This window comes from Astatotilapia calliptera, chromosome 14 (assembly GCF_964374335.1).
Source record: "Astatotilapia calliptera chromosome 14, fAstCal68.1, whole genome shotgun sequence".
In the NCBI taxonomy this organism is placed as follows: Eukaryota; Metazoa; Chordata; class Actinopteri; order Cichliformes; family Cichlidae; genus Astatotilapia; species Astatotilapia calliptera.
This window is the reverse complement of record NC_137435.1, coordinates 31,751,655-31,778,156: the sequence shown is the minus strand read 5'-3', so window position 1 is coordinate 31,778,156 and position 26,502 is coordinate 31,751,655. Positions and strand designations below refer to the sequence as shown.

Sequence of the window (26,502 nt, the reverse complement as noted above, 5' to 3'; positions counted from 1 at the left end):
AGTCAAGTGCATAGAGACATTGCTGTTTAGAGCCCCTATCGAGTGCCTTCAACGTGTCCATTTGTAATTGTGTGTCTGCAACACATCTGCTCCACTCACCTCACCCGCCTGTCTGCAGTCAAGACACAGAACAGATGTGTTTAGCAACTATTGGCAAAAATGTATAATAAACTAAGTGTTTAAAAAGTAGTACAAATACAAAGTACAAGTAATACAAAAGGCAGTATCACTGCATGTACATCTATTTTTAGATAACTTGGCCTAGCTTAACCAGCTATGGTAGCAGGGGGCTCAACCTATACAGATGCAGAGTAGACCATGGCACCTTGGACAGGTCACCATGTTCATCAAAAAACAGACAATCCAGCTATGGACTCTCACGTCTACACTTAGCATCCATCACAGTTTACCTAACATGTATGTCTTTGTGCTGTGAGGGGAAACCAGAGGACCCAGAGAAAGGCACAGGCAGAACATGCAGGCTCCACAGAGATCGGCCCAGCCGGCGAGCAGATTCCTTACCTTCTCCTGGGTCACCGCCATTCCTCACTTTACTAATTAACTTGTATTCCCACTGTATCAATTTCATTCACATCATGCAAACTTATGTCTGTAAGTCAAAATGCAACAGAACATGTTGGCATCTGAGCAATAAAAAAGGGGGAGATCTGAAAACCAGTCTTCCTCACTGGCTTCTGACTGGACCTACAGAGCCAGTGTGTTCACATCAAAGTGCGGCTCTGCCCCCAAGTGGCTCAAGGCGGTAAACTGCGCACATACCTCTGCTGGTCAACAAGAAGCATCACAGTAACATCCTCCTGTTTCATGAGCACAGCCGTTCAAGTAAGTTTGGTTTTAGAAGTCAATGTAATTCACTTTGATATTAAAATCATATTTGTAGCATGTAAAGAATAAACTATCAAATTAGTTTGAAAGCTACAATTTAATATCACGGTTACAGTAGCTTCAATATGTGGAAATTCTATATATCACATCCAGACTGTTCTTAAATGCGTCTGTTGTCTCTATTATACACAAAATAAAAAATAAGTAAAATACTAAATAAGTACACGTTAAAGAAAATGTAGATGTATGTAAATAAATAAATAAATACATGCTTTTGCTGTTTCATTTAATGATAACACATTACATCATATAACACGAGAATATAATAATGCTGTAAAAGAACTAGTACATTTCCATAAACTCTTTAATACTGATTTGGCCTCCAGGTTAAATTTTTACGCAAGAGTCCACGCGTGGCATCAAGCCTGTAGCTGTAGATTAGGTTGTATGACCATCAAGAATTCTCCGTCTCTAAGTTTTACATGTGAAAAGGAGATAAGAGGGCGGCGAGGAAAGTGGATGACTTTTACTCCGCCCGAAAATGTGGAGGGAGGGTGCTAAAAATGAACTGCGAGGGGGCAGTGGCCAGTTGGGACGCGTCTTTGGGAGACGAGGAGCAGGCGAGGAATCACCGCGACTTCACGATTCAATCCCTCTCCAGAGGGCTTCCACAGATTTGTATCGCGTCTCTGTGGTTCGGTTGACCGCCACCGGTCGCTTTCTTACCGTCCATCCAATGTGCGTAAAGGGGCTCTATGTGTTCACCGTCCTGTCTGGACTCGCAGCGTCAGGTGAGAGCCGCTCATTTGAGTGAAACGGTGATTTTGGTTTAATGTGAGTTGCCGTTTGACATATTTTTTGTGATATATAAATTTATTTATTTTTTTATGTTGTTTTTTTTAAATGTATGTTAATATTTTAAAAGTTATCCAATAACACGCTGTTTTATATTCATACAAAGGACACTTACGCCTGGTTTATCTGGCAATTTGCGCGTATATTTTTGCGTCTGTGCTTTCCACAAGTTTACACAGTGTTACATATCTGGGTTGACCCTTGAGAGCTTCCAATAATAACAGCTTCAGAGTAAAAACGCTGATTGCCTGGCTTTTACTTAAAGCTCCCCAGGGACCTTTAACCTCCATCTCAGACCGGTGTCTTGCGTCACTGGGAAGTGGGGAACTTGGCACAGTGGCACTGGGTGGGTCACTTAAGAATTCCTGTAAAGGCTTTACAATACCCATAGTGGGGCCCATTCCAGACAAGATAATGGTTTAATAGCAATTACCGACATTGAACCCATTGTGTTTGTGGTTTCACGCAAACTCCTTTCCTGTCTATTAACGTGCTTACATACACAGAGACTGAAGTGGCCCGCTGGCCTCAGATAAGTCCACCTGCTTCCCGTTAAGAGAGGGGCCGTAAGAGAAGGGGGGCTGGTGTTCAGGATATGTAATTTGGATCATAACAACTTGTCAGATGCGCAGGGAAATGAACAATCATAGATCTTATCCACCTCTAAAAAAAGTTCCAGCCAACATCTAATCACTGCTTTGGCACGACTAATGGAACATGTTTTAATAGCATCAGTTGGCCCATCAATCAGTGGCAATTCATTCACAAGAAGCCAGGTTGCTTTAACCTTGAAGTAATCTCTGTCCATCTCGGTTGAGTGGATTATATTGATTGAACATGTCCATCCACTGCCAAAGCACCATGTAGGGATTCACTGTAGTGGCAAGCTGCTTATGTTTACAATGAGCATGTGCCTGCAGATCAGTCACAGCACAGGCTGACACTGACGGAGCAGGAGGACGCGTGGATGCAGAGGAACGGATCCTCAAATAACAGCATGTGGATGAAGAGGAGCATGTTGGGACTGATTACAGCTCAGCAGCACCTCAGTTCTCGAGCGTTTTGTGCTGTAATCACTACCATTGCCTTTGGCTTTATTGATAAAAAAAAAGGGCAGGCATGACAAAACAAGCCAGCGCAACATTTTTGCGAGCCATGTAGGGTATAAAATATGCAGCCCTCTATGCAAAATAAATGGGATGTTTCTCTCTCGACTGCAAAAGCCTGTCACCGTGCGATCAAAGCCAGTTTGTATTCATTTGTAGACTTGCTGCAAACAGAAAAGTCAGTTTTATGGGATTTAGGATGAAACAAAGAGAACAATCACACTGCTGCTGCTAAACATCACCGTCACCAAGTGTTAAAAATCCTTCACGGCTCAGAAAACCGTAATGAACTCCTGCTGTGTGTGTTTTTTGAAAAGTGTGTGTTGGCAGGATTTCTTATTTTTAAGTTCAGTAAATCATATTTAAATCAAGACATATTTAAGAGCAATGGGGTTTCTTTTGTTGCTCATTTTCTTCAGCTAGTTTGATCCTTATCAAATTTGGATACATTTTTATTTCGGTAGTGCATTTGTGCTTTGTGGAAAGCTCTTGTGTTTTCCTGCTTCGTGATGGAGGTGGAGGGTGTTAGAGTAGATTCAAACTGAATAAAAACACAGGAGTTTAAACACAAAGAGCTTTTTCCCCTGAAAGCTGTCAAATCAAAGTGTTAAACTGCAGTCTGTTTGACCTGTTGTGCAGCACAGGCCTCTTGGAGGCAATCCAGCATCAATTGAAACACATTTTTCAACAGACTTTTTTTTTCTTTTATAAAGAAATCAAATAGTTAATGATATACATAAATACAGGAAACAGGAAATGAAGTGAAAATAACAGCAGTTGCTGTTGTTATCTGTAGCAGTAGCGGTTTGGCATGCCATTTCTTAAAAGCCCCACATTACTCTCTTCTTTTGTGCTGATTAAATGTCTTAAAGGAGAAAGCGGGATTTGAACCGTAATCTTACAGTGACCAGACTTCCTCTGGAATTTTCCAATTTGTAAGACATGTCACAGCGAATAGACAGGGCCTGTTTAAATTGTTCAGTACTTTTGCATTATTCATCCATTTGTTATGAAAGTGGGGGTTTGAGTTCGGGCATATTTTTTCTCCCCCACGTCTGACCACTTAGCTTCAAAGCCAGCAGAGCAATAACTCAGTTACATGTACTCGCTGCCAGCTGAGAAGAAGAAAAACAGAGCAAAAACAAACACTTAGACCAGATTTCTCTCATTTTTCCTTTTCATCATCCAAATAAAGACAGCCAACTGAACATTTTTTCCATCCCCTTCTGCTTACTGTACGTCTCTTTTTGTTTCTGTTGTTCTCGCTTTGTTTCAATTGTTCTTTTCTTTCTTAAACATGATCCTCGACGCATGAAACACTGACTAATGTGTGTCAGCCTGTCCCGACTTACAGGTTTAACACACATACAGACGCACAGACATGCGAACAAATGGCTGCTGACGATTGCGACTTTCCAGGCCGGGCTATATAAACGGTGATTGTTTAAGCTTTTTCTTAGCTCTGCCTTGTTGACAGTAAAGGAGCAGCTTCTTTAGGCTCTGTTGACTGGGATGTAGCTGTTATCTCCCTGCCAGCGGGTCTCTAATCTCACCACAACAATGTTAATAATAGGTCAACATAACAAAGTGTGACTGTGGTTTTTTTTGACTTGCCGTGCTGTGTTGACATACTAGAGGGACGCCTGGCCTTTGTGGTGCATTGGAATTACCTTAGAGGGGTGTGTTAAGTTGACAGTGACGAATGCCTTGTATGCAAGGGTGCACCAATCCCAACACAGAGGGTTTAGAGGCCCATGTGAAAAATATTTGACAATGACGGCAAGGTGCTCCCCGCACTTATGTCAAGAAACTGTGCTCGGCTCCAGATGGAAGCAGGGGTTTGAAATGCCTTTATCTGGGTGCAGGGAGCATTTGAGTCGCTGCGTCTCGTGCAAATGCAAAGCCCGTATGTTTGTGAGAGTGGCTTTTTTGGCTTGTGTAGTCACTTTTCTTACATGCACTCAGTTGTTGGCTGGCCAATCATTCCCAAAGATGTTTAGAGTTACTTTAAACACGCACATGTACAAGTTCAAACGACCCACCCCAGTACGTTTACAGCATGACATAACTCGACAGTTTCCACAGAATATCAGCAGCTCTTTCGTAGTCATCTTATCTGCGGGGAGGAGGACCTTGAGAATTTTTGTCGCTTAAGTTATCGTTAAGTTGAACCGTTTTTTGACTCAACAGAGGAGTAGTGACCAAGGTGACTATAGTTAACTAAAAATAAGCTAAAAATTCAAACCATATTTCAAAAATTACATTAAGTTAATTCAAATAATACCTAATTGAGCAAAAAACATCCAATAATTTCCTGATTTGAGATGGTGATAACCAGGTTTTAACATGAAGAATTATACATATATTTAAGAAAAATGATTTTGTGAGTTATAATTCCAGTACCATCTGGAAACTTTTTTTTTTCTTATTAGTGTGTGATCAAATATGTGACTTTGTGGGAGTGCTGGGCCTTATAACAATATTTGAACTAGCCAATACTCAGACATTTTTTTATTGTATCTGTCCCAAATTACAGATTCATTTTGATTGTAATAAAGACCTGGGAGAATTTCAGGCTGTTACCTTTAATACTTTACAAGATATTCATGTTCTCAGATTTCAATGCGCAAAAAAGTAGGTAGACCAACATTTAAAAAAAAAAATCTTCAAAAGTATTTAATATATGAAGTTATAGTTTTAGAGCAATCATTATAAACGTTCAAACTTTGTACCATAACAATTTAATACAAACTGGAGCAGAATGACCCGTCTGTTGGTTTGGTAAAAGTATTTTAACAACTTGCCCGATGAGGCGCTGATTGAAGTGTTTATTGAGAGTGTGGGATCTCAATAAACACACACAAAAAATAATAATAAAAAAAAAAAAAGTATCTGAGTGAAAATGCTTTGTTCATCCAGTAAATATAGTCCAAGGGAATTGTGTGAATAAAATGAGGCCAAAATCTTACCAAATATTTCAATTTTATGGCACTGTGCATGCATAAATAAGCATGGAGTCTCAGAAAATAAAAGGTTTCTACATAAAAGAAAAAAAAAAAAAAAAGAGAGTGTAGGAGCTAGCCCTTTAAAGCCGGTCAGAGCGGACACACTCCATTTTGCGTAACTATTTTTAAATCCTGGTAGCACTGCAACCACGTAAGCTAGCACAATAATTTTTTTGCATATGAAACCGGAGGAGTTGTACTTACATCTTATGCCATCAACTTGTCCTAGGTCACAGTTTCCTTCCACATACAGCTTTGCAAAAACTGCATAAAAAGCACTTGCAGCAACAAAAACATAATATTCCAGAAACACGCTTTGCCGATCCGATCAGCTGTTTGTAACACTTCCTACGTCCATCAGCGTGAACTATCACATGTCCGGCATGACCTGCCCGAAACCGGGAGTGACGTCATTTTGCGGAAATGTTGTTTTTTACCATTGTGGCCTTATGAACCTATACTTGTGTTTTTAAAAGTTATGTTTGACTTTATGACTTTCTGTGTCGTTTCTGGGATGCTGAGGACTCATATTGCACTGCTGGAAATATTTGATTTTGATGCATATGCTACTTTTTTGCAAATTTGCACTATAATATATTTTTTCGTTTTTCCTGCAATATATGAAAAGTGGTGTATCTCAAAAATAAAACTATGAAGACACTTAAAATAAATTTCCTGTGGTGGGAAACTAGTTTGTGCAACTTTTTTGTATTTACAGTTTTGAGGGATAAGCCTCTTTCTCTAACTAGAAATATATGAAAAATCAAAACGATTTTAAATTTTTTTGTAGTTTATTGCACTTTTTTGCAATTTATGTAATTACTATACACTTAATGCAGACATATTATTAAAATTGGGGCTATAATGGTTGTATTGATGTGTAGCAACTTGAAATGCTCCAAAAAATGGCTCCACAGCATGTAAAAATATAATATAAGCTCTGGCGGACTTGGTTCTATGGTAGGTCTTAAAGGGCTAGAAGACAGAGCGTCAGCTGCTTTCAAAAAATAAAACTGCTGTGACTTTACTGTAATGCCTGCGCTGATTTTCCTGAATCTTCCCTCTGACATATGTCATGCACCCCACCCCACCTCACCCCAACCGGTCTCGGCAGATCGCCGCCTCTCCCTGATCTTGGTGCTGTTGGAGGTTTCTTCCTGTTAAAGGGGAGTTTTTCCGTCCCACTGTCACCAAATCACTTGCTCATAGGGATTCATATGATTTTTGGGGTTTTCTCTGTTGTATTATTGTAGGGTCTTTAAGCACCTTGAGGCTGTTGATGTGATTTAGAGCTGTATAAAAGAAATTGGATTGAGCTGAATTGACTTCAATAATAATTAAAAAGACTGAAAGTATTAAAAACTAAACATTTTCAAACTATAAAAATGTAACTGAATGAAGAAAATGAACTTTGGAGACTAACTGAAGCTAAACTGAATTAGAAACGAAAAGTCAAAATGAAATTTAAGAAAAACGAATTAGGAAATACTAAACTTATAACTGTGGCCATGACGATAGTATTTCACCAGCTGAGAGAGTTACTTTGCCTTATTTTCCTTTCCATTGTTTAGCTTCTGACTTTCATGTGTTGGCTGCAAATTTTTTCAGTGTATACAAAAGCCGCTGTAAGCTTTTGTGCTGTAATCACAATTTAAATGAATGAGAAGGAAAATGATAAAAGGAGGTAAAGGACTCATGTGGGAGGATTTGGCCCCACTTTTTTAGACCCTGTTTTCCAACATTTTTCAACTTCACCCCAAGTCTGAAACTTGGACTACCCATGATAGGCTGAAATCCCACTGGAGAGAAAAATGGGATTCCTGCAAACTTTGTAACTTCTGCTGAACAGATGACAGCGTATAATTCCTAATTCTAAAACCTTTTGCAACAGTAGAGCCACACAGTCTGTGAAACGACCTCACAGTATCAGTCCACAACATCACATGAGCTGAATCACTGGAAGACACTGTGTCATCCTGAGCTCTAAGTCGAGGCAGAATGTAAAGAGATGCACAGATTCAGTGTGGAGACAGAATTCAGACGTTACTTTTCCTTAAAACTGCCCAAAAAGTATCTGAAAACATAACCTCTGTGTAAAAGTGATACCAGAGAAAAAGAACCTTCGCCTTTAGGATTTCAACTTTAGCTTCTTCAGTGAATTCTGAGTAAAAATCGAAACACTGTAACTGATACAATTAGTTTTTTATGAAATAGCTACTTTTGTCTGTGTGCTTGTTCACAAAAAAGAAACAGTGAACATGAATCTTTGATTAAATGCAGTGAGACTCTGTTAGACCGACTTAACAAACAAACCAGCATTAGAACTAAGCAAGTGTGTCTAAAATCCAACTTTCCATTTTACAGGAACCATGTTTTGTTTCCTCCATCTTGAGTTACATAGTATTCCTTCTAAAAAGCCAGACAGAGCCAGACCATGTTATGTAACTCTTTTCACAGAGTAGCTCTTTCCTCTCTCTGAAGTAAAGCGATCTCTATTTGTAAAATTGGCCCATTCCCCTTTAAGGCAGCCAGCTGAGAGCAAAGGCCTGCACCTCCTCCACACTTTGGTCTCTGATCTGTGTATAAATTGTCACTGCCTCACTTATTTATCTGCTCGGGGAGGCGGGGGGGCACAGGTGAAAGCCACAGCAAGACCACATGCAGTCTGACTCATACCACGCAAAACCTACATCTTTTTTGCTGCATAGTAAATATGTGAGGCTGTCTATTAAGGGTTGGACTGTCTGTCCAAGAGAAGCCTGAGGGCTGTGGGTGAGCTGGATCGAAGTGTGCTCATTGGACCCCCCTCGCCCCCCAACCCCTCAGGAGTTTGTAATCCCGAAGAGGAGCTGAGTCAGCCGCCAGGTGGGAGTGGAAGAGGTTTGATGGATTAAACTCTTATCCTCACTCACCCACTTCGCGTTTCCTCTGAACACCGTCGCCTGATGAATTACAATTGGCCAGGAGGAAGTAGGGGGAGTGGGAGAAAAAAGACGAGGAAGAAAGTGTTCAAAAAGAGATTGATGCTTGGTCCCTGCTTGGAATGACCTTTAAGTGTACTCAGACACATTAGCTGTGCATAGTTCATGTCTAAAGAGTTCAAATCACAATAAGAAAGAAATTGCAGTGACAAAATTTGTGACTTGTTTTATTGGGAGAAATATTTTTCTTTGTCTTCCTATAAACAAGGAACAGCTTTCCAAAGTAAATTAATCAAAGCTTTTAGCTTGTCATGTCTTGTTAATAATTAATTTTACATTTCAGCTTTATTTGGAATAAGCGGCAGTGTCATAGACTGTATGCAAAGAATAGACCACACCAACAAAACAGTAACTACTGGGTTTTATTGCAATTTATAAAGCTTTAAGTTGAACATTTTGGCTATTAAACTAGTTTTTTCAAAGAATAGGACGCTGAGTGTTCATGTGCTAGTAACTTGTCATTTTCAAAGAAGCCAAGCCCTATAGCACACCCAGCTTTATTAGCAATTTCACAGTAAATGGGACCATAACTGAGCAGCATGCTGTCTTTAAAAAAGACTTGACACCCTCAGTCCAGTAGTGACTGAGATCATAACCCCCTTAGGAAAGGTCATAAATCAGGAGAGATGTAGGGCCATTTTTTCATTGACTTCTGTGCTGTCCCTTTGGTGCAGCCCCCTGGTGGTTACTAGAAAGAATGACACCAAGCAGTTCAGCGTTTAATTTTCAGACCTAAATATGGACAAGAGAAAAGAGACACCTCAAAGTGACCTCATGTCTTAACACAGCATGGCCAAAGGTGTGGACACCTGAATGGAACAGGTCTGTGTGACAGTTTGATACACAAATATGAAAGTTTTTTGGGGGAGAAATGAATGTGACTGAACAGCTTTGGAAGTGTCAGGCAGGAAACAGCTAAGCATGTAATAAATGATTATATGGACCGTGTGATTAAAACACACCGTACCTTGCATAATTTTCTGCCTCACAACACAGACAAATCCTCTGCTCTTTGGGGTGGGGGGGGGGGTTACTTCTGGAGCTGGTCTCTCTCATTATTCCATCCATCCATCCATCTTCATCCGCTTTATCCGAGGCCGGGTCGCGGGGGCAGCAGCCTAAGCAAAGAGGCCCAGACCTCCCTCTCCCCAGCCACCTCCTCCAGCTTATCCGGGGGAACACCAAGGCGTTCCCAGGCCAGCCGAGAGATACAATCTCTCCAGCGTGTCCTGGGTCTGCCCCGGGGCCTCCTCCCGGTGGGACATGCCTGGAACACCTCACCCAGGAGGCGCCCAGGGGGCATCCTTGTCAGATGCCCGAACCACCTCAGCTGGCTCCTTTCGATGTGGAGCAGCAGCTGCTCTACTCTGAGCCCCTCCCGGATGGCCGAACTTCTCACCCTATCTCTAAGGGAGAGGCCAGCCACCCTTCGGAGGAAGCTCATTTCTGCCGCTTATATCCGCGATCTCGTTCTTTCGGTCACTACCCACAGTTCGTGGCCATAGGTGAGGGTACCCTCACCTACCCTCACCTCTCTCATTATTGTCTTCCCAAAAACACACTCATTTGTAATTCTTCTTCTGTTGTTTTATGTTCAAATTCTGTTGAGTTGTGTGAGCTTTGTGAGCCGCATTTGCTGGTTTTCTCAAGTTGCAGTGCGTTTGAACTCTCAGGGCTGCCGTAACTTTTGTAAAACAGTACAAAGTAGAAAGATCACTTAAGGCCAGCTGTTCATGAGTGAATGGAAATTTATTTATTTATTTATTTATTTAGGACAGTGCATGTTAATGAACATAAATGTAAAAAAAAATTACATGAATGTAAACATACCAGATTATAGCCAAGGGCTAATTTCCATCTGTTGTCCTTAAGCATAAAAAATAGACATAATAATTCATAAAAATTCATCATTCATTCATAATAAAAACTCCATCACCAAACTTACACATACACACCATTCTGTTCCCAAATAAAACATTAAAACTATACAACTCATACATGATCACACACTTGATTTGTCCATAACCAGTTTTTAACCTTTGCCTTAAACAAATTGAGTGTAGAGCATTCTCTAATGGGTTGAGGAATTTGTATTAATCTCTGACTCTTTTTTACAGCGTGTCTTTTGTCTTCACCCCCATCGTGTTTTGGCACATTGCCGCCCCTCCCTGAGCCTGATTATGAAGCGCCTTGAGGCGACTTTTGTTGTGATTTGGCGCTATATAAATAAAATTGAATTGAATTGAATTGATTTTGTTGGAGGTTTCTTCCTGTTAAAAGGGAGTTTTTCCTTCTCACTGTCACCGAGTGCTTGCTCATAGGGGGGTTATTTGATTGAAGGGGTTACGATATAAAGCACCTTGAGGCCACTGTTGTGATTTTGGCCTATATAAATAAAACTGAATTGTATAAAGAAAGCATACATGTCAGTATCTCAAACAAAGTTGTGTTCATTCAGGGGTTCCCTCCCATTACACCAGTCAACACTCAGCCCTGTGTCCCCCTCCTCTGTGAACACACTGTTACCTGAACCTGCTATTCCCAGCCCTCAGTCCAGCCCCTCATGAAAGCGAGGCCTTGTTAAAACCAGGGAAAACTAACCTGGGCTTGTGAAACATCTTACAAAGAAGAGAAGAGGCTCTTTGTAATCCACTGAGCTCTTTGTGTGTTTGCTCCTGTCCTAAGTGTTTCCTCCAAAACCGGCGTAACAGAGAATCAGGTTTCCTCCGGCGCTCCGTTTTGTTTCTGAGCCGTAATGAGGAGAGGAAAGGCACAAACACGCACAACAAGGAAATAATGTAATGAAACCAATTTCCTGATTCGGAGAGTTGTGTCAGCTGCTCGATTTCTCCTGCAGTGTTGCCTCCCTATAAGACCTAACGTCCTCTTTGCAAATTGTAACGCAGGTTGGCAGAAAATACCACTTACACAGTGACTCACAGCTGCCTGGATATACTTTAGTGGATATACTTTACCATCTAATCAATGGTGTCTTCTGTTTTTAAACTAGCTCTGTTCCCCTTGCTTTAGAAAGATGCATATTTATGAGCAACTGCATCAACAAACCCCAAAGCCCAACAGAGAAGGTTTGCTGAGGAGCTGTGATAAGAGCTCTATATACCACGCAGCATTGCCTTTCTGCAGCGTGAAACACACCCAGAACGGCCTGGAAATGTTTAAGCTGTGGAAGTACAGCTGTTGGTAACCAAAGCAAAATATTGCAGTCAGCAGAGGTCTTAGTTTGTTTGCCTGCCTCTTGGTTAGCTAAGGTTTACCAACGAGTGAGAGAAAGGTCAGTTGACGAAGTAGGAAAGCAAGTGAGTGAAAAATATGTTGTGCAGGATGTGCTATGAGGGCAGCACGGTGGCACAGTGGTTAGCACTGTTGCCGCACAGCAAGAAGGTCTTGAGTTCAATTCCAACATCAGGCTGGGGTCTTTCTGTGTGGAGTTTGCATGTTCTCCCCGTGTTTGCGTGGGTTCCCTCCAGGTACTCCGGCTTCCTCCCACCGTCCAAAGACATGCAGCTTGTGGGGATAGGTTAATTGGATAATCCAAATTGTCACTAGGTGTGAATGTGCGAATGAATGTGAGTGCGAATGGTTGTCTGGCCCTGTGTGTTGGCCCTGCGACAGACTGGCGACCTGTCCAGGGTGTACCCTGCCTCTCGCCCTATGACAGCTGGGATAGGCTCCAGCGCCCCCCGCGACCATGAAAAGGATAAGCGGAAGCGAATGGATGGAAGGACGTGATATGCATCCTTGGCAGAACTCTATGAGATGGTATTTTTTTAACCTGGATAATAAAAATACTTCAGTTTTATCTTCCAAGGGTAAAAAAAAATGTAAATAACTTTAATAACTAACGAAAAAATCCAGCCTGGGAACAGATCAGTGATGCGTCACTCTCAGTGCGTCCTTATTTCCTCAGGATAATCTAATTAACTTTTTCAACTAAAGTGAAACTTCATATTTGCTGGTTCCTCAGTATTTACTCGGTAGGGCTTCATTATTTCATAGTTACTTGATTAAATGTGAATCAACAGCTTGAAGCAACACAAAAAGAATAATTAAAAAAATAATAATGTAATCTGTAATGAAAAAGTACATATTGTCGTTTTAAGATGAAAATGGGGAGTCAGATTCACAGATTATTATGCAGTAGTCATTAACTACGGAGATAGTTTCTCCCAGATGGTTCTTTAGTCAATAATCATTTTTGACTTTATAGCCTTGGCTCAGGAGTTAGTACTGATAAAAAGTCCTCAGTTTTTTCCTTCCTTAGTGACTAATGGTTGCTAAGGAACCCTGTTTATGTAACGAGACGGATTGTGTTAAGGCTCAAACTGCAGTAACTTCTGAAATTCTGACTGTTTTAAATTGGTTTTAAAAGGTCAGAAAGGTCAACAAAGGAGATGCAGGAGCCTCAAATATTGAACACAAAGGACAATTATTGATGTTTTTCGCCCCTTAGTTCTTGCTATGTTATGACTTTGGTCTTTTTCACAGCTGGGACCAAATGAAAGTGGAAACATGAAAAGACCCCACACTCTGGTTGCTCCACACATTCTGGGCGCTGCTTCTAAGTGACAGCAGACAGCTTCATGTAGAAATAGGCCTGCTAACCTCTGCATAGCACCCGGAACAACCAGTGCACTACCACGCACAAAAGAAAGTTTTAGAATACCAAAACCAGAATATTTTTAAGCTTTTAATAAGAATAATAAGAATAAAAGTGATTCCTGCCAACTGCTTCATTCCACACATACCTGCATGTCTGGCAGTGTGAGATTAAAAGCAACACTGAAGCGTCCTTGAATGAGGCTGTGCACTCATAAACCTGCCTGCACTCACTGCCCCCGGTTGAAATACATACATGCAGGTCAGAAAGTACTTAATAATTTCTGTGTCTTTGCAAGGCTTCATAGAGTCATGGGATGACCGCCAAGCCAAGCAAAACCAATCACAGCCAAGAGGACTCTGTTAGATTATTATTACAGTAGATGAAAGTACTTACCCTCTCCGGCTGCAGACAGAACAGTGGGCCAGAGCAGTTTGTACCGAGCAGTGTTGACAGGTAGAATAAAGTGCATTAAAGGTTCAGCAAGTTCATTTTATTGTGATATATAAGGGATATTGATAGATATTCTGGACTTGCGCCAACACCAGCTAATGAAGCGTGTGTGTGAATGTGTGTGTGTGTGTGTGGGTGCATGTGGACTTGTGCCAACAGATGGGCCCTTGGGCTTAACCCAGCGAACCCACACAGGTCGATATCCACTCAACAACGAAAGACAATATTTTATGATCCTAGCTGTATCCGATACTGTATTGGTTCAGGAACACGAACAGCTGACGTTTACATCAACAAAAATATGCACAAGGATACACGCATGCACATACGCACTTTCTCCAGAAGTCTGGGAGAGATAAGACTTTGACCTGGCGGGAAATCCCATGTGGGAAAGTCTTTCATTTAAACTGTAACGGCGTCGGGTTACAGACGCATTTCACACAAAGACTCTAATTTGGTCTTTTTTAATTACCAGTGAAGAATGTAACTGATGTCATTCAGATGCTTCACAGTATTTAATATTTCCAATTAGAAAAAAAAAGGTTGTGGGATTTTTGAAATATTGTGTTTTCTTGTCATCCTGACAATTGAATTTCTGTTTCCTTCTGTAAAGGAATCCAACTCTTTCTAGATAAAACTTTTTACATGAAAGTTTTTCATTCTGCCTGCAAAGAGTAAAAAAAAAATGCAAAAAAAAAAAAAAATCACACAAATAAAAGAAAAAAGTAGCAAGTTGCACACAAACACAAATAGGACAAATCAATTTGCCTGTAATCTTCCCATGCCCTCTTCCGTAGTCTACATAGCTCCAACTTAATAAGCTGTGAAAGCCCTCTCTGTCTCTGCGTGCTGGGTGTGGTCGGCATTGGCTGGACAGGATGTTCAGACATAAACAGTTGAGCAAACGAGATTGGACAGAAACTTATGCTGGAGGAGACAAGTGGACATACAAGCAAACAAACATCATTATCGTATCTAATCCTTACAGACTGCAACTGTGTAGAATGACATGGCTAATCTCTAGCTCCATCTATGCACTAATAAGTCACTCCTATGCTTCTTGCTTATTTCTTGTTTCTTTCCCCAAATGGGTCCGTTCAACACTGGTAATGTCTTTACTCATGTAACGGCATGTGTCCCCCTCAGCAATTAGTGCCTGCTAATGGCAAATTAAATAGTGATCACACACTTCTAGCTATGGGGACAAATTACTGTTAGAAGCACTGTACATAACCCTAATGCTGCTGTCGTCGTGCTAATACCCATTCTCCCTCTAAAAAGACCTAATTAACCTTAATTCTTAATCAGCTCTGCGTGCGTCAAAAGGACGGCACAGTTGAAAGCGCGTACTTTTTTGTTGCTCAAAAAGAGATTAGTAACACTTATTTAAATTCATGTACTCGAAAATAGACTTGGTTGAGGGTAGAAATGTGAAATGAGGTGTTATGGCCCGGAGGACCTGCTTCCTCCGCTCGCATTTGAAGCACAGTGAATCATTTCAGTGTAAGCTTTTAAACAATTTGGTAGAGGAGCACAGGCACTGCACTTTTACTCTGCTAATCTTCCAGGTCCTCTGTCACTTCTCGGATGTGAAAATAAAAGAGCTTAGCTGTGAGTACTGACTTCTAACCAGAAATGTACCCCCTTTCTTCTCTGGTTCTTCTTCTCTGTGCTGGTCGTATAATTGCAATACAGTGGAGGAAATAATTATTTCATCTCCTGCTGAATTTGTAACTTTGCAAGCTTTCAAAGAAATGTTTAGTCTATCATTTTTTACAGTAGTTCCATTTTATTGGACACGACTGAATGTGAACCAGAAGTCCGTAAAAAACATTAGATGAAAGTTATAAATTGATTTGCATGTCACTGATACGGATTACAGTCAGTCAATTACAGATACTTGAGACCTTGTATATAAAGCCCACCTATCACAGAATCATCTGCGTGTGTTCCAACCTTTCCACCACAGTGGCCACGACCAAAGAGCTGTCAAAGGACAAGATTGTTGACCTGCACAAGGCTGTAATGGGCTACATGACCATCAGCAAGAAGCTTAGTGAGAAGGTGACAACTATTGGTGAGATTATTTGGAAATGCAAGAAGTATAAAATGACCATCAATCGGCCTCAATCTGAAGCTCCATCCAAGATGTTGAGATTATAAGAAAGAAAGATGGTAGATCCTCTCAAAAGTCCACTGGAGAACAGTGTTAATGATTTGAAGACAGCTGGGACAATAGACATCAATACCACCACTGATAACACACTACACTTTAATGGACTTGTTTATGAAGGCACATGTACAGGTCCCTGTTAGGTTTGCCAGTGAACATCTAAGTGCTTCAGACAGGGTTTGGGAGAAGGTGCTGTATTCAGATGAAACTAAACTCAAGATGTTTCTTTGTTTGGAAGAAGACAGATTTTGAGTATGACCCAAAGAACACAACCCCCACAGTCAAACACAGAAGTGGAGACCTTAATACTTTTCTAATTTCACTCCACTGAGGAGCTAATGAATGGGGGCATGTACCATAACATCTCGGAAAACAACCTCTTCCTTCCCTCAGCCAGAACACTGAAGATGAGTCATGGATGGATCTTCCAGCATGACAGTGACTCAAAATATATCACCAAGGCAAAAAATGGACGTTAAGGTAATGTAGTGACCTAGCAAATCTCCAGACCTCACTCCTTTAGAAAATCTGTGGAGGGAAGGCTTTCTTCCTGTTAAAAGGGAATTTTTTCTTCCCACTGTCGCCAAAGTGCTTGCTCATAGCGGGTTATATGATTGTTGTTTTTTCTCTGTATGTATAATACAATAATATAATATAAAGCACCTTGAGGGAACTGCTGTTGCGACGTGGCGCTGTATAAATTAAATTTAATTGACTTGAACTGAAGTTTTAGTGGCCAAGCAGCAGCCAAGAAGCCTAAAGGATGTAGAGAGTTTCTGTAAAGAGGAGTGGACCGAAATCCCTGCTGAGCAAACCTGGTGACCAACTACAAGAAACATCTCACCACTGTTCTTGCCAACAAGGGTTTCTCCACCCAGTATTAAGTCATGCTTTGTTTGGGAATCAAATACTTACTTCACTCAATGACATGGAAATGATGTAATGTGTTTTTTATCTTCTGGAGTTTTGGTTCATATTCTCTCTCCATCGCCATTAAATTTAAACTATCATAAAAATTAGAGACTGTTCATTTCTTTGCAAGTCAGCAAAGTTACAAATTCAGCAGGGGACTGTATTCCAGCACATGGAACCGCAGTGGACTATGATGCTTGTTAGCTTAATTATTATTTATTGCTGCTGTCAGTGTAACATTTGTAGAATTTAAAAATTTAATCACTGCTTTTGCAAGAATATTTCATCTCCTTTAAAAAGAAATGAAGCTATTTGCACAATATTCTCAGTGTCTTGTTTTGTGCTTTTGTATCTTATGGCCACAGGGGATCAATGCAGCTTACAACAAAATAAACAGTTTATTGCTAGTTTAGCATGCCAGAACTAAACAATAGTGCCATTTGATCAGTCGTGCCAACTTAAATATTTAATACGACATAATCTCAAGTTGCAACAGCACATTATGCTGTCCCCCCAAATAAATGAATACTTAAATAGAAAGCTGAAGTATATTCCTACTTTTTCAAGAAAGAAGATGTAAACTTTGAAACAAGGCCTCCTTTTATTGCTGTTTGCTATGAGGGCTCATCTATAGTGTGCTGCCTGTCTTTTAGTTACATCTCTGCAAATCTCCAGACAGGATAGGCGACCCCTGGTCCATTTACTAAGATAAACAAAAAGGCTTTTAGACTTTGAGATAGAACCAAACAGCTGGCAAACATCTGAAATGACTCGTTGCCTCTGTAACATGCTTTACAGGATCATGGACAGCCAGTGATTCGTGGTTAGGATTGATCAGGTCACTTAGCGCTTCTGAATTGGAGCCTCTCCATCAGTTGCAAAGCGTAACATTTCTTCAGGGATGTCCAGCACGTTGAGTCTTTATCGCAGTATGTTGGAGATAGCAACACGCCCCCACTGCACGACTTCTGTTCAACAAGTCAAAATAAGAAGATATCACGTTCACAGGGAATTCAGATGTAGATGAGCAGACATTTGTATGACACTGAGTAGTAATATTTATAGTTTTTTTGTGATGCTTTTCTAAAATGTGATGACTTGCTGCTCTGAGTCTAATTCATTTTCCTTTAATTAAGCCACTGGTTGGTTTCACACTGAAACAGGCTAGAAGAGTAGACCTCGGGAACGCCATGGCCGGTTCAAAGCAGATTTGAAACCATGCCATGCGGTGTCATCTGTACTGATAACTCAAAATTAGGGAGTCATAGCACTCAAAATTGAGCAGGTCTTTAAATATTTCATTTTGAACCAAACCCCTGCTCGATTCTGCTATTCCCTGTCTTTTTCTTGGACATCCTTGTGGCCTGGACTCAAGTGTCAGGATTGAAGAAGTGCACACGGCCGCACACCTGCCGTCGAGAGGGAGTCATTAAGCGGCTGTGCTGATGCAGCCAGTGTCGATGCTCTTGACCTAATGAACATCCTAAACACAGCCAGTTCTCTCCATTAATTCCATGCTCCTATACACACAGCCAAGTGATGGGAAGGAAAGAGGTGGAAAGGTGGTGAATTAAGGCTTACAGCCTCTGAAGTGCATCCAACAAAGCACTGAAAAGTTCAAGATTGGTATCTTCTGCCTTGCTCTGCTCACTCGTACGCAGCACTCCCAGGTTTCACCAGACTCATTTAAAACACATTAGGCTGTTAGAGCACTGTCAGGGAGAGAGAAGCTCGTCTGTTTAATGCTGCGAGGGGTTGCCTGGTCTCATCCCGGCCCACAGGAAACTCTCTCCAGCCTGATAGGGAACAAAACACACTGCCCAAGGAGCTAAGCCCCCGCTGAACATTTCCCAGCAAGCTCCTGCCTTAATGCACACAGTGATTATAAACCAGCGGTAACAATATGGCTCAATTTGCCTGCTTTGCAAGACTATTCTAATTTCTGTGCTGCTGCTGCTGATGTTTTGTGCCTGAAGCCTTATATTGATATTCACCAGCCACCTCAAATTACTTAACTGAGAGTTTACGTTGTAAAGGACAGCTTAATCCATCTTTATATTATATATTATTCACATCTTTAATAATTAACACTGTCACAAAGATGTAATTACTGTTCAGCCTTTTTTTTTTTCTAATGAACTGATTAATAACGTCTCCTTATTTAATTCTGATGTTTTGATGACTAAATACTTCACTATAACCTAGTATGTATAAAATCAAGGCCAGGTATGAGACACTGAGGTGAGCAGTCTGGCCAGAGAGGGCTTTTCCATCAGACGTACGATTCTTTTCAAGTGTTTGGCTTAATCTGTAGAGATAGTGCTAATGGCAATAGGAAAAGTCTGGGCTACCCTGAGCTCACTGCAGCTACTAGCCCTGCAGAAGGATGTCTGCTGTGTTCTTGGTATTGAAAAACACTAGACATGGCTTCTGTTGTTTTTAGAATATAGAGCTCTCTCTATAAATAGTCCTGGTGGCTTTAACTACACAACCGCACACAGACTTCCATATCAACCTGCACTCACACAAACACACATACTCAGGAGACTACTTCATCAAGGATCTGCTGTCAGAGTCTGTGATCTCTGGGAGAGGGAAAACATAATCGTCTGGCTCCCTATGCCATACTGATGGGCTGCCAGACGGAAAGTCAGCATTAAACACGTCTATTCATGGCCCACCGCATGCTAGGTGTGTGTGTTTCCACATGGTGTAAATGTGTAACAGCGCTGACTCTGGGCAGCTCTATCCATCATACTATGGAGGAGCCAAATTGTTGCCAATATCCCTCCCCGGTCTTCAGGTCCATCCATTTTTCGTCTAATAGCTCCACCGTACTGTAAAGACTGACATGGTCCACATCCACCTAATATACTGCAGGCTCTCACTTTCCGGCTTCTCTCAGTCGCAGTGATCAAATTGGCCATTATTCACAAAGTGTCACAGAATTGGCTCCTGATCTGAAATCTTTCAGCAAATGTGATGGGATGAAGCGGATTTCTGATCGTAGCTGTGCGTTAGTAAATTCCTACTTTTAGCACTTGAAGGATTTCTGTATCTAATATAGGCTACTGTGTATTTCCAGTGACAACTTAGTGATTTTTCTTGCAGCAGCACTGCGTAGGCAGAAGCAGGGTCACTGAGTACACTGCATGTACTCAAAAAGAAGGGAATTACTGATGAGGGTGAATTTGTACAACACCTATTGGGTTGTATTTTTTTCTTGTGCATTCCAGAGATTATTTTACCCGCCATCTGCGTGTGCATGTATTGATCTCACCCACTGTGTTAATTCTGCTGCTGCAATTTATGCTCACATGTTGCAGGCATGCTGCAGGTCAGCGGGATGCGTATATACACATCTGAGGAGGTTGAGGCGGTCAACGGCACAGACGTTCGTCTGAGGTGCACCTTCGAGAGCTCGTCTCCCATCAAACCCGATGATGTCGTCATCACGTGGAGCTTCAGGCCACTTAAGGGGGGTCCAAGGCAGTCGGTGAGTGTGTGCGTGTCGGTGAATGTGTGCGTGTCTGTGTCTTTGCAAAGACAAAAAAAAGTGAGAACAAACCACAAAACCTCCCTCATTGTGTCAAGGAGCATCCGCCCCCTCATCCAAGTAAGAGAGGAACCGGTGAGTCATCTGGCTCCCTGTGGAGCATTCAAGACAGCCAGTGTTTGTATACTTGTGTGTGGGGATATTGAGAATAGACAGAGTAAGAAGCGGGAGATTTGGGCAAGTCTGGGCTTTTATTTTCCTTTCTTTGCTGGAAGAAAATGTCTTCACTCTCCAGCAGCAGCAGCAGCAGCAGCAGCAGCAGCAGAGGACTCAGTTTGATAACTTCTGACTATTCCCTGCCATCGTTACCCTATCTAAATGTATCCACCAATTTTCTCTTGCAGGTATTTTACTACCAAAGGAAACCATTTCTTCCACAAGAAGGACTCTTCAGAAAGTGCATTTCCTGGGCTGGTGACATCATGGGCAGCGATGCCTCCATCATAATTCGAGAGGTCAAGTTCATCTACAACGGCACTTACATCTGCCAAGTGAAGAACCCACCCGATGTCCACGGCCCGGATGGAGAAATTAAACTGAGAGTAGTTGAAACAGGTCAGCAGTTTGAATTTTCAGCCAACATTTTCCTTCGTACATCCTTCATTGAACGTTTCTAGCTATACATTTTATGTCATGGTGGAAAGTCAAACATTTGATGGCAACGCAAGTTAAACCAGCAAAAACACAATGTGCAATTCACCTGAAAAGTTTAGAAATGTTAAAGAAATAAATATTAATTTTATCAAATAATAATAAAAAGCATAATAAAGATAATAATAAATAAATAATTAGAAATAAATTCAAGTTAGTGTAATAATATCCTTGAAAAAAAGAGACTGGTGGTGAAGGCTGTGGTAGCCAGCACCAAGACGTTAGCAGCAGAAGTCCTGTAAGTTTAGGGTGGGGCCTCCAGGTATCCGACTTGTTTGTCCAGCACATCCCACAGATGCTCGATTGAATTAAGATCTGGAGAATTTGGAGTCCAAGTCAACACCTAAAACTGGTTGTTGTGTTCCTCAAACCATTCCTCAACCATTTTGGTGCATTGCCCTGCTGAAAGAGGCCACAGTCATCAAAAAATACTGCTTCCATAAAAGTGTGTTCATAGTCTGCAAAAATGCTTAGGTAGGTGGTACGTGTCAAAGTAACAGCCACATGGATGGCAGAACCCAAGGTTTCCCCACAGGACATTGCCTAAAACAGGTGCCAGGTGTTCTCCAGACCATCGACATGATATAAAAGAAAGCGTGATTCATCAGCCCAGGCCACCTTCCTTTATTGCTCTGTGGTTCTGTTCTGCTTACGTGCCCATTGTTGGTGCTTTCATGGGCACTCTGACTGGTCCGCAGCTATGCAGCCCCACATACAAAACACTACACTGCTCTGTGTCTTCTGACACCTTTCTATCAGAACCAGCATGAACTTTTTGTGCACTTTGAGCTACAGTAGCTTGTCTGTTGGTCAGGGCACACGGGCCGGCCTTCACTCCCCACATGCATCAGTGAGCCTTGGCCTCCCACGACCCTGTCGTTGGTTCACCACTCTTCCTTTAATGGACCACTTTTGATAGGTACTGACCACTGCAGACTGGGAACACCCCACACTCCGCTCTGACTCAGTTATCTGGCCATCACAAGTTTGCCCTTGTCGCACTCGCTCAAATCCTCACACTAACATTTTTTCCGGCTTCCCACATATAAACTTTAAGGACTAAATGTTCATCTAATCTATCCCACCCACTAACAAGTGCCACTATGAAGAGATAATCAGTGTTTATTTTACCCGTCAGTGGTCATAATGTTATGACTGATTGGTGTTTTATGCATCAGTATTTAAACACAGAAAAAAATCAGTCAACAAGATGAGACAAAGCAGTGCTAGCAGCTATGAGATGTCACGTATGCAGACCTGAGTGAGTGCTAGAATGCTGACGTAGTGTAACAGGGGAAGTAAATTTAATCTTACAGTCTTAGCATGAAAAACACAAAGTTTTGGCAGGTGTTCCTGGGTACAGAACTAGAAACTGTCCAAGTGATTTGTCATAGCTGGGCTAAAAAGTCAGGTGAATATAGCTGGAGCAATTGGTGATACTGGCACCACGAGGAAGTTCCTCTACTGCACATACAAAAAGCAAAGGCTGTACTTCTTTCACTTTCGACCAAAGTTGTGGACTCACTGACCTCGTCGTCTCTAAAGATGCCCTGGTAGCCTTACTAGTGCTTTTGTATTTATACCGGCTTACAGGAGACACATATTGGAAAAGCACAGTTAAAGTGCCTTTGAGCTGAGGGTGTTGTTTATTTTCAAATAAATATCCCTGTCTATCACTTTCAGCCTCTTTCTCCGGACTTCTCCTGCTGGCATTTGCCATCGCAGCCGCCATCTCCGGCATAGTCATCCTCCTCCTCATCATCGCATCCTGCAGGAGATGCAAGAGGAGGAGACAAAGGGAGCTGGAAGGGAATGAGGAGGCCCCGCGCAAAGAGCGAAAAGACCCCACCGCGTGGTAAGAAAAGAGACAAAAGGGAAAGAAAAAAGAAGAATCACACACTTTCTCTCCCGTTCTCAGTCTAACTCTGGGGATCAGGGCTTGTGGTCCTCCCTGCAGCTCTTTTCCTATCGGACAATTCACTTTCTTCCTTCCTCTCCAACTGCAGTCTTTGGATCCTACAGATTTGGACCAATCAAAGGGCCAGCTTTTACAAAGCAGACATAAAATGAAAAATGTGCCTTTGTGCTGAAAGCAGTAGACACTGACCTTTTAGCCAGACTGCTGCGAATCACCACGCGCCTTTCTCAGAAAGGACTGTTTAATCGCATCCTCTTTTCCTGTTAGACTAAATGTGCTTCCAAACACACTTCCTGTTTGGAGTAAACTTTTGATGTAAACTTAGAACAATGGTGTATTCCTGTTGCTTACTTCCCTACTGATGCATTTTAAACTCCTACATAGCAATGCACCACAGCGCATGTTTGTTATAGTAGTTCAGCAAACAATAGAAACAATGCTACAATGAAAGCGCTTCTGTTGAATTCCTTTAATCACCACATGATGGTAATATTGTGAAACCCACACAAAGCTGTTATTTCATTAGTCATTAATATTGGCTGTGTGATTCAGTCTTCCGTGGTTCATGTGAAGCTGCAGGAGGATGCTGGTTTACGATTCTGTTTTGTTTTGTTCCACTGCTGAAGTGAAATTGCTGTACTTCTCTGACATCCTGTGTCATCGTTAGCCCGATTTTGTGACTGGTGTAATATAACCGAGGTGCTTTGAAACAATCAAGATCTGTTGGTGAGCTGCTTTGTTGGAAACAGACATTTTTAACCAGCACTTTTGTATAAATTCAATAACAACACAGAAACATTAACACGATCAGCTCTGAATTCTTTTCTTTTGAACCATTTTAATGGCCTTCTGTCTGTTTCAAACAATGAGCTAATTTGTCAAAAATACACCTTTTTTCTTGGGCGCTGGAGTTTTCTTTGCTTCTCTCTTGGGTTTTCAGATCTCTCTGTAAAAGGTGCAACGATTATTTGTTTTTTCCTATGAAATACAGTGTTACTGTAATGCGTCACACCGTGAAAGCGAAAGGTGTTGAGGAAGTTTTGTTCTTCTTGCTGTCGCTGATCAGATTTAGTCAAAGTGTCTCTCTTGCTTAAAAAAAAAGTTGTATAAGAAGGAAATAATTGCACCCAATCAGAGCTCATGTGGGAGAGATGTTCATCCAACCTTTCCTCTTAATTTGGGACAGATTATTCCTAGCTGATGCTAACCCTCTGTCCCTGCTGCTGTGTTTGTGTCTGCTTGTCTTTGTCCTTTGACCCCGCCCCCCCAATGTGTGTGACTTGTGGGTGTGTACATGTATGATCATGCATGAATGCATATCCCGTTGTGTCTATATGTGCCGTGTTCGCTCGTCTCCCCCGTTCGCCTGCGTGTGCATATCTGTGTGCGTGTTTGTCACAGCCACCCATCGAGGGCCGTCCACCTCTTCTTATCAGAGACCTCCATAGAGATTGACAGTTCAGACGGCATGATCTCAGATCCCAGCACCAGAGACTCGAGCTCCTCCGAGGAAGAAGGCCCGAGCTCGGATGATGATGATGGCGGTGACGACTCAGATTGAGGAGGAGAAGCTGAAGCAGAGCCAGCCAGGAAGCTCGACGGAGGGATGCCAGATGATACCTGCGGACCTCGCCATCAGGCCCAGCGGGGGTCAGATTAAAAAGGTGCTGCAGCTGAGGTTGAATTGTGCAGTCTGTACAAATCTGTGAGGAAAACTGAAAGTTTGAAAACTTTCCAAGCAAGCACAGAGAGGTTAGAACAAGGCTGAATGAGCACAGAACAAAAGTAGAATCGTTTTACTTGACTGAGTCCGGAAATATTCATATGTGGGGAGAAATGTGTGAGTAAAAGTGCAGGGTTTGTGGAAGTAACCCTGAACTCTTGGCTACTGTCCTGAAGGGAAGAGGGGACAATTCTTAATCAGTAGCTGTCTCCCAGGTGACACGTGGATCTTGTTACATGTAGGAAGTCAATACCAAAATCAGCTGCACCAAGCGATCGATTTCCCTAAAGACATTGGCGTGAACTGTATTTAGATAGAAAGAGAAGGACACCACTGCTGATGATCAGCCATATATGCAGATCTTTATTGCACTGAGGCTTTTTTTCTTTCATCGTCTTAATGGAGAGTATCTCTGGTACCTGTGGGCTAATCTTTCACACAGTGGCTTTGTTTTACAGTTAAATGTCATTAAAGATAATGTACAGGAGGTCTTCCATTTCAGTCGGTTATGCACACCATCGTGACGCCAGCCTGCGAGTACTGGTCAGGAGTAGCTTTGTCCTACTCGAGTACACAGAGATGCGTACAATGTGTCATATCAAATGGAGAAACAAAGCATAAATATTGCTGCCATTTTTTCTCAAGGCCAAATATCTGATCCATGAGCAAGCAGCTGCGCATGCACCTGCCCTGAGTGTTGTGTGGGAGCGCACAGTCAGATCTGAAAACCCTTTTGATTTGAAAATGAGAGCCTGTTTCCCCCCCCCCCCCTCCATGCGCCTGTGAATGCATCGTGTCTACTAACAAATGAATTTGCTGCCTGTCTTTCATCCTTGTGTGACAGACTTTTTACTTCTATTTGAATATTGAGCACTATGTTTATAGATTTTTATTTTCTTCTTTTGTAGATAAAGCCAGAAATATTTTATCATGTTGTTTTAAAAAAGTGTCATTCTATGTATTTGTTATAGAGCTTTTATAAAGAAAATAATAAAAAAAAGAGAATTTTCTAATAATCATGGCCCTTGACTCTTGACTACATTCAGTTCACTGCACAAAAAAAGACACGGACATGCAGACCTTCACTTAGAGCTCAGTGTGATTTGATATATGTCATCTATTATGTAAGAGAGTAATCTTGTTATCCAGCATTTATTATGCATCATTATCTTTAATGCATTATCTACAGCTGCGTGTTTATTGTGCGTCTAGAGAGCTTTACACTTGTTGTACCTGTAAACATTAATGTCCTGAATCACTGTTTCATTCCTTGCAGGTCCAGTATGCTCATACCTGCCTTTGTCACTTCAGTCTGGGTTTGTTTACTGAATTCTGATTGGTCATGTCTACAAATATGTCACTCTATACATTTGTCTGTGTGTTTGTGTGTGTGTTTGGCAGTCCATTTGTGAGCACCGATCAAAGTCTGGCCAGCTTTAGTTACTGAGTGACAGACTTTAACAGTGTCAGCAAGTCTGCAGGAGGGTTAACTAAAAATGGAAGGGGGGATGTTAAATAATTATATTTCATAGTAGAAAGAGCAACAACAATAATAATAATAATAATCAACTGTGGATGTTTAAATAACATAATGTACACCTGGATTTTTGACTTTCTAGAGCATTATTTATCTTCATTGACCAAATTTGAATGCAACACCCAAAACACTTTTGGGCAAATTAATGACACCACTCTCTGTGCTATC

At 41.5% G+C, this 26,502-nt stretch overlaps 1 protein-coding gene across 1 annotated transcript; it reads left to right on the top strand.

Moving 5' to 3' along the window:
* Window positions 1–1,263: 1,263 nt before the first annotated feature.
* Window positions 1,264–25,813, top strand: LOC113036034 (myelin protein zero-like protein 2). The gene is made up of 4 exons (XM_080289278.1): window positions 1,264–1,637; window positions 20,276–20,445; window positions 20,850–21,060; window positions 22,840–25,813. The coding sequence occupies exons 1-4, from the start codon at window positions 1,388–1,390 to the stop codon at window positions 23,013–23,015; spliced, it is 807 nt and encodes a 268-aa protein (XP_080145404.1). The 5' UTR covers window positions 1,264–1,387; the 3' UTR covers window positions 23,016–25,813.
* The last annotated feature ends 689 nt before the right edge of the window (window positions 25,814–26,502 follow it).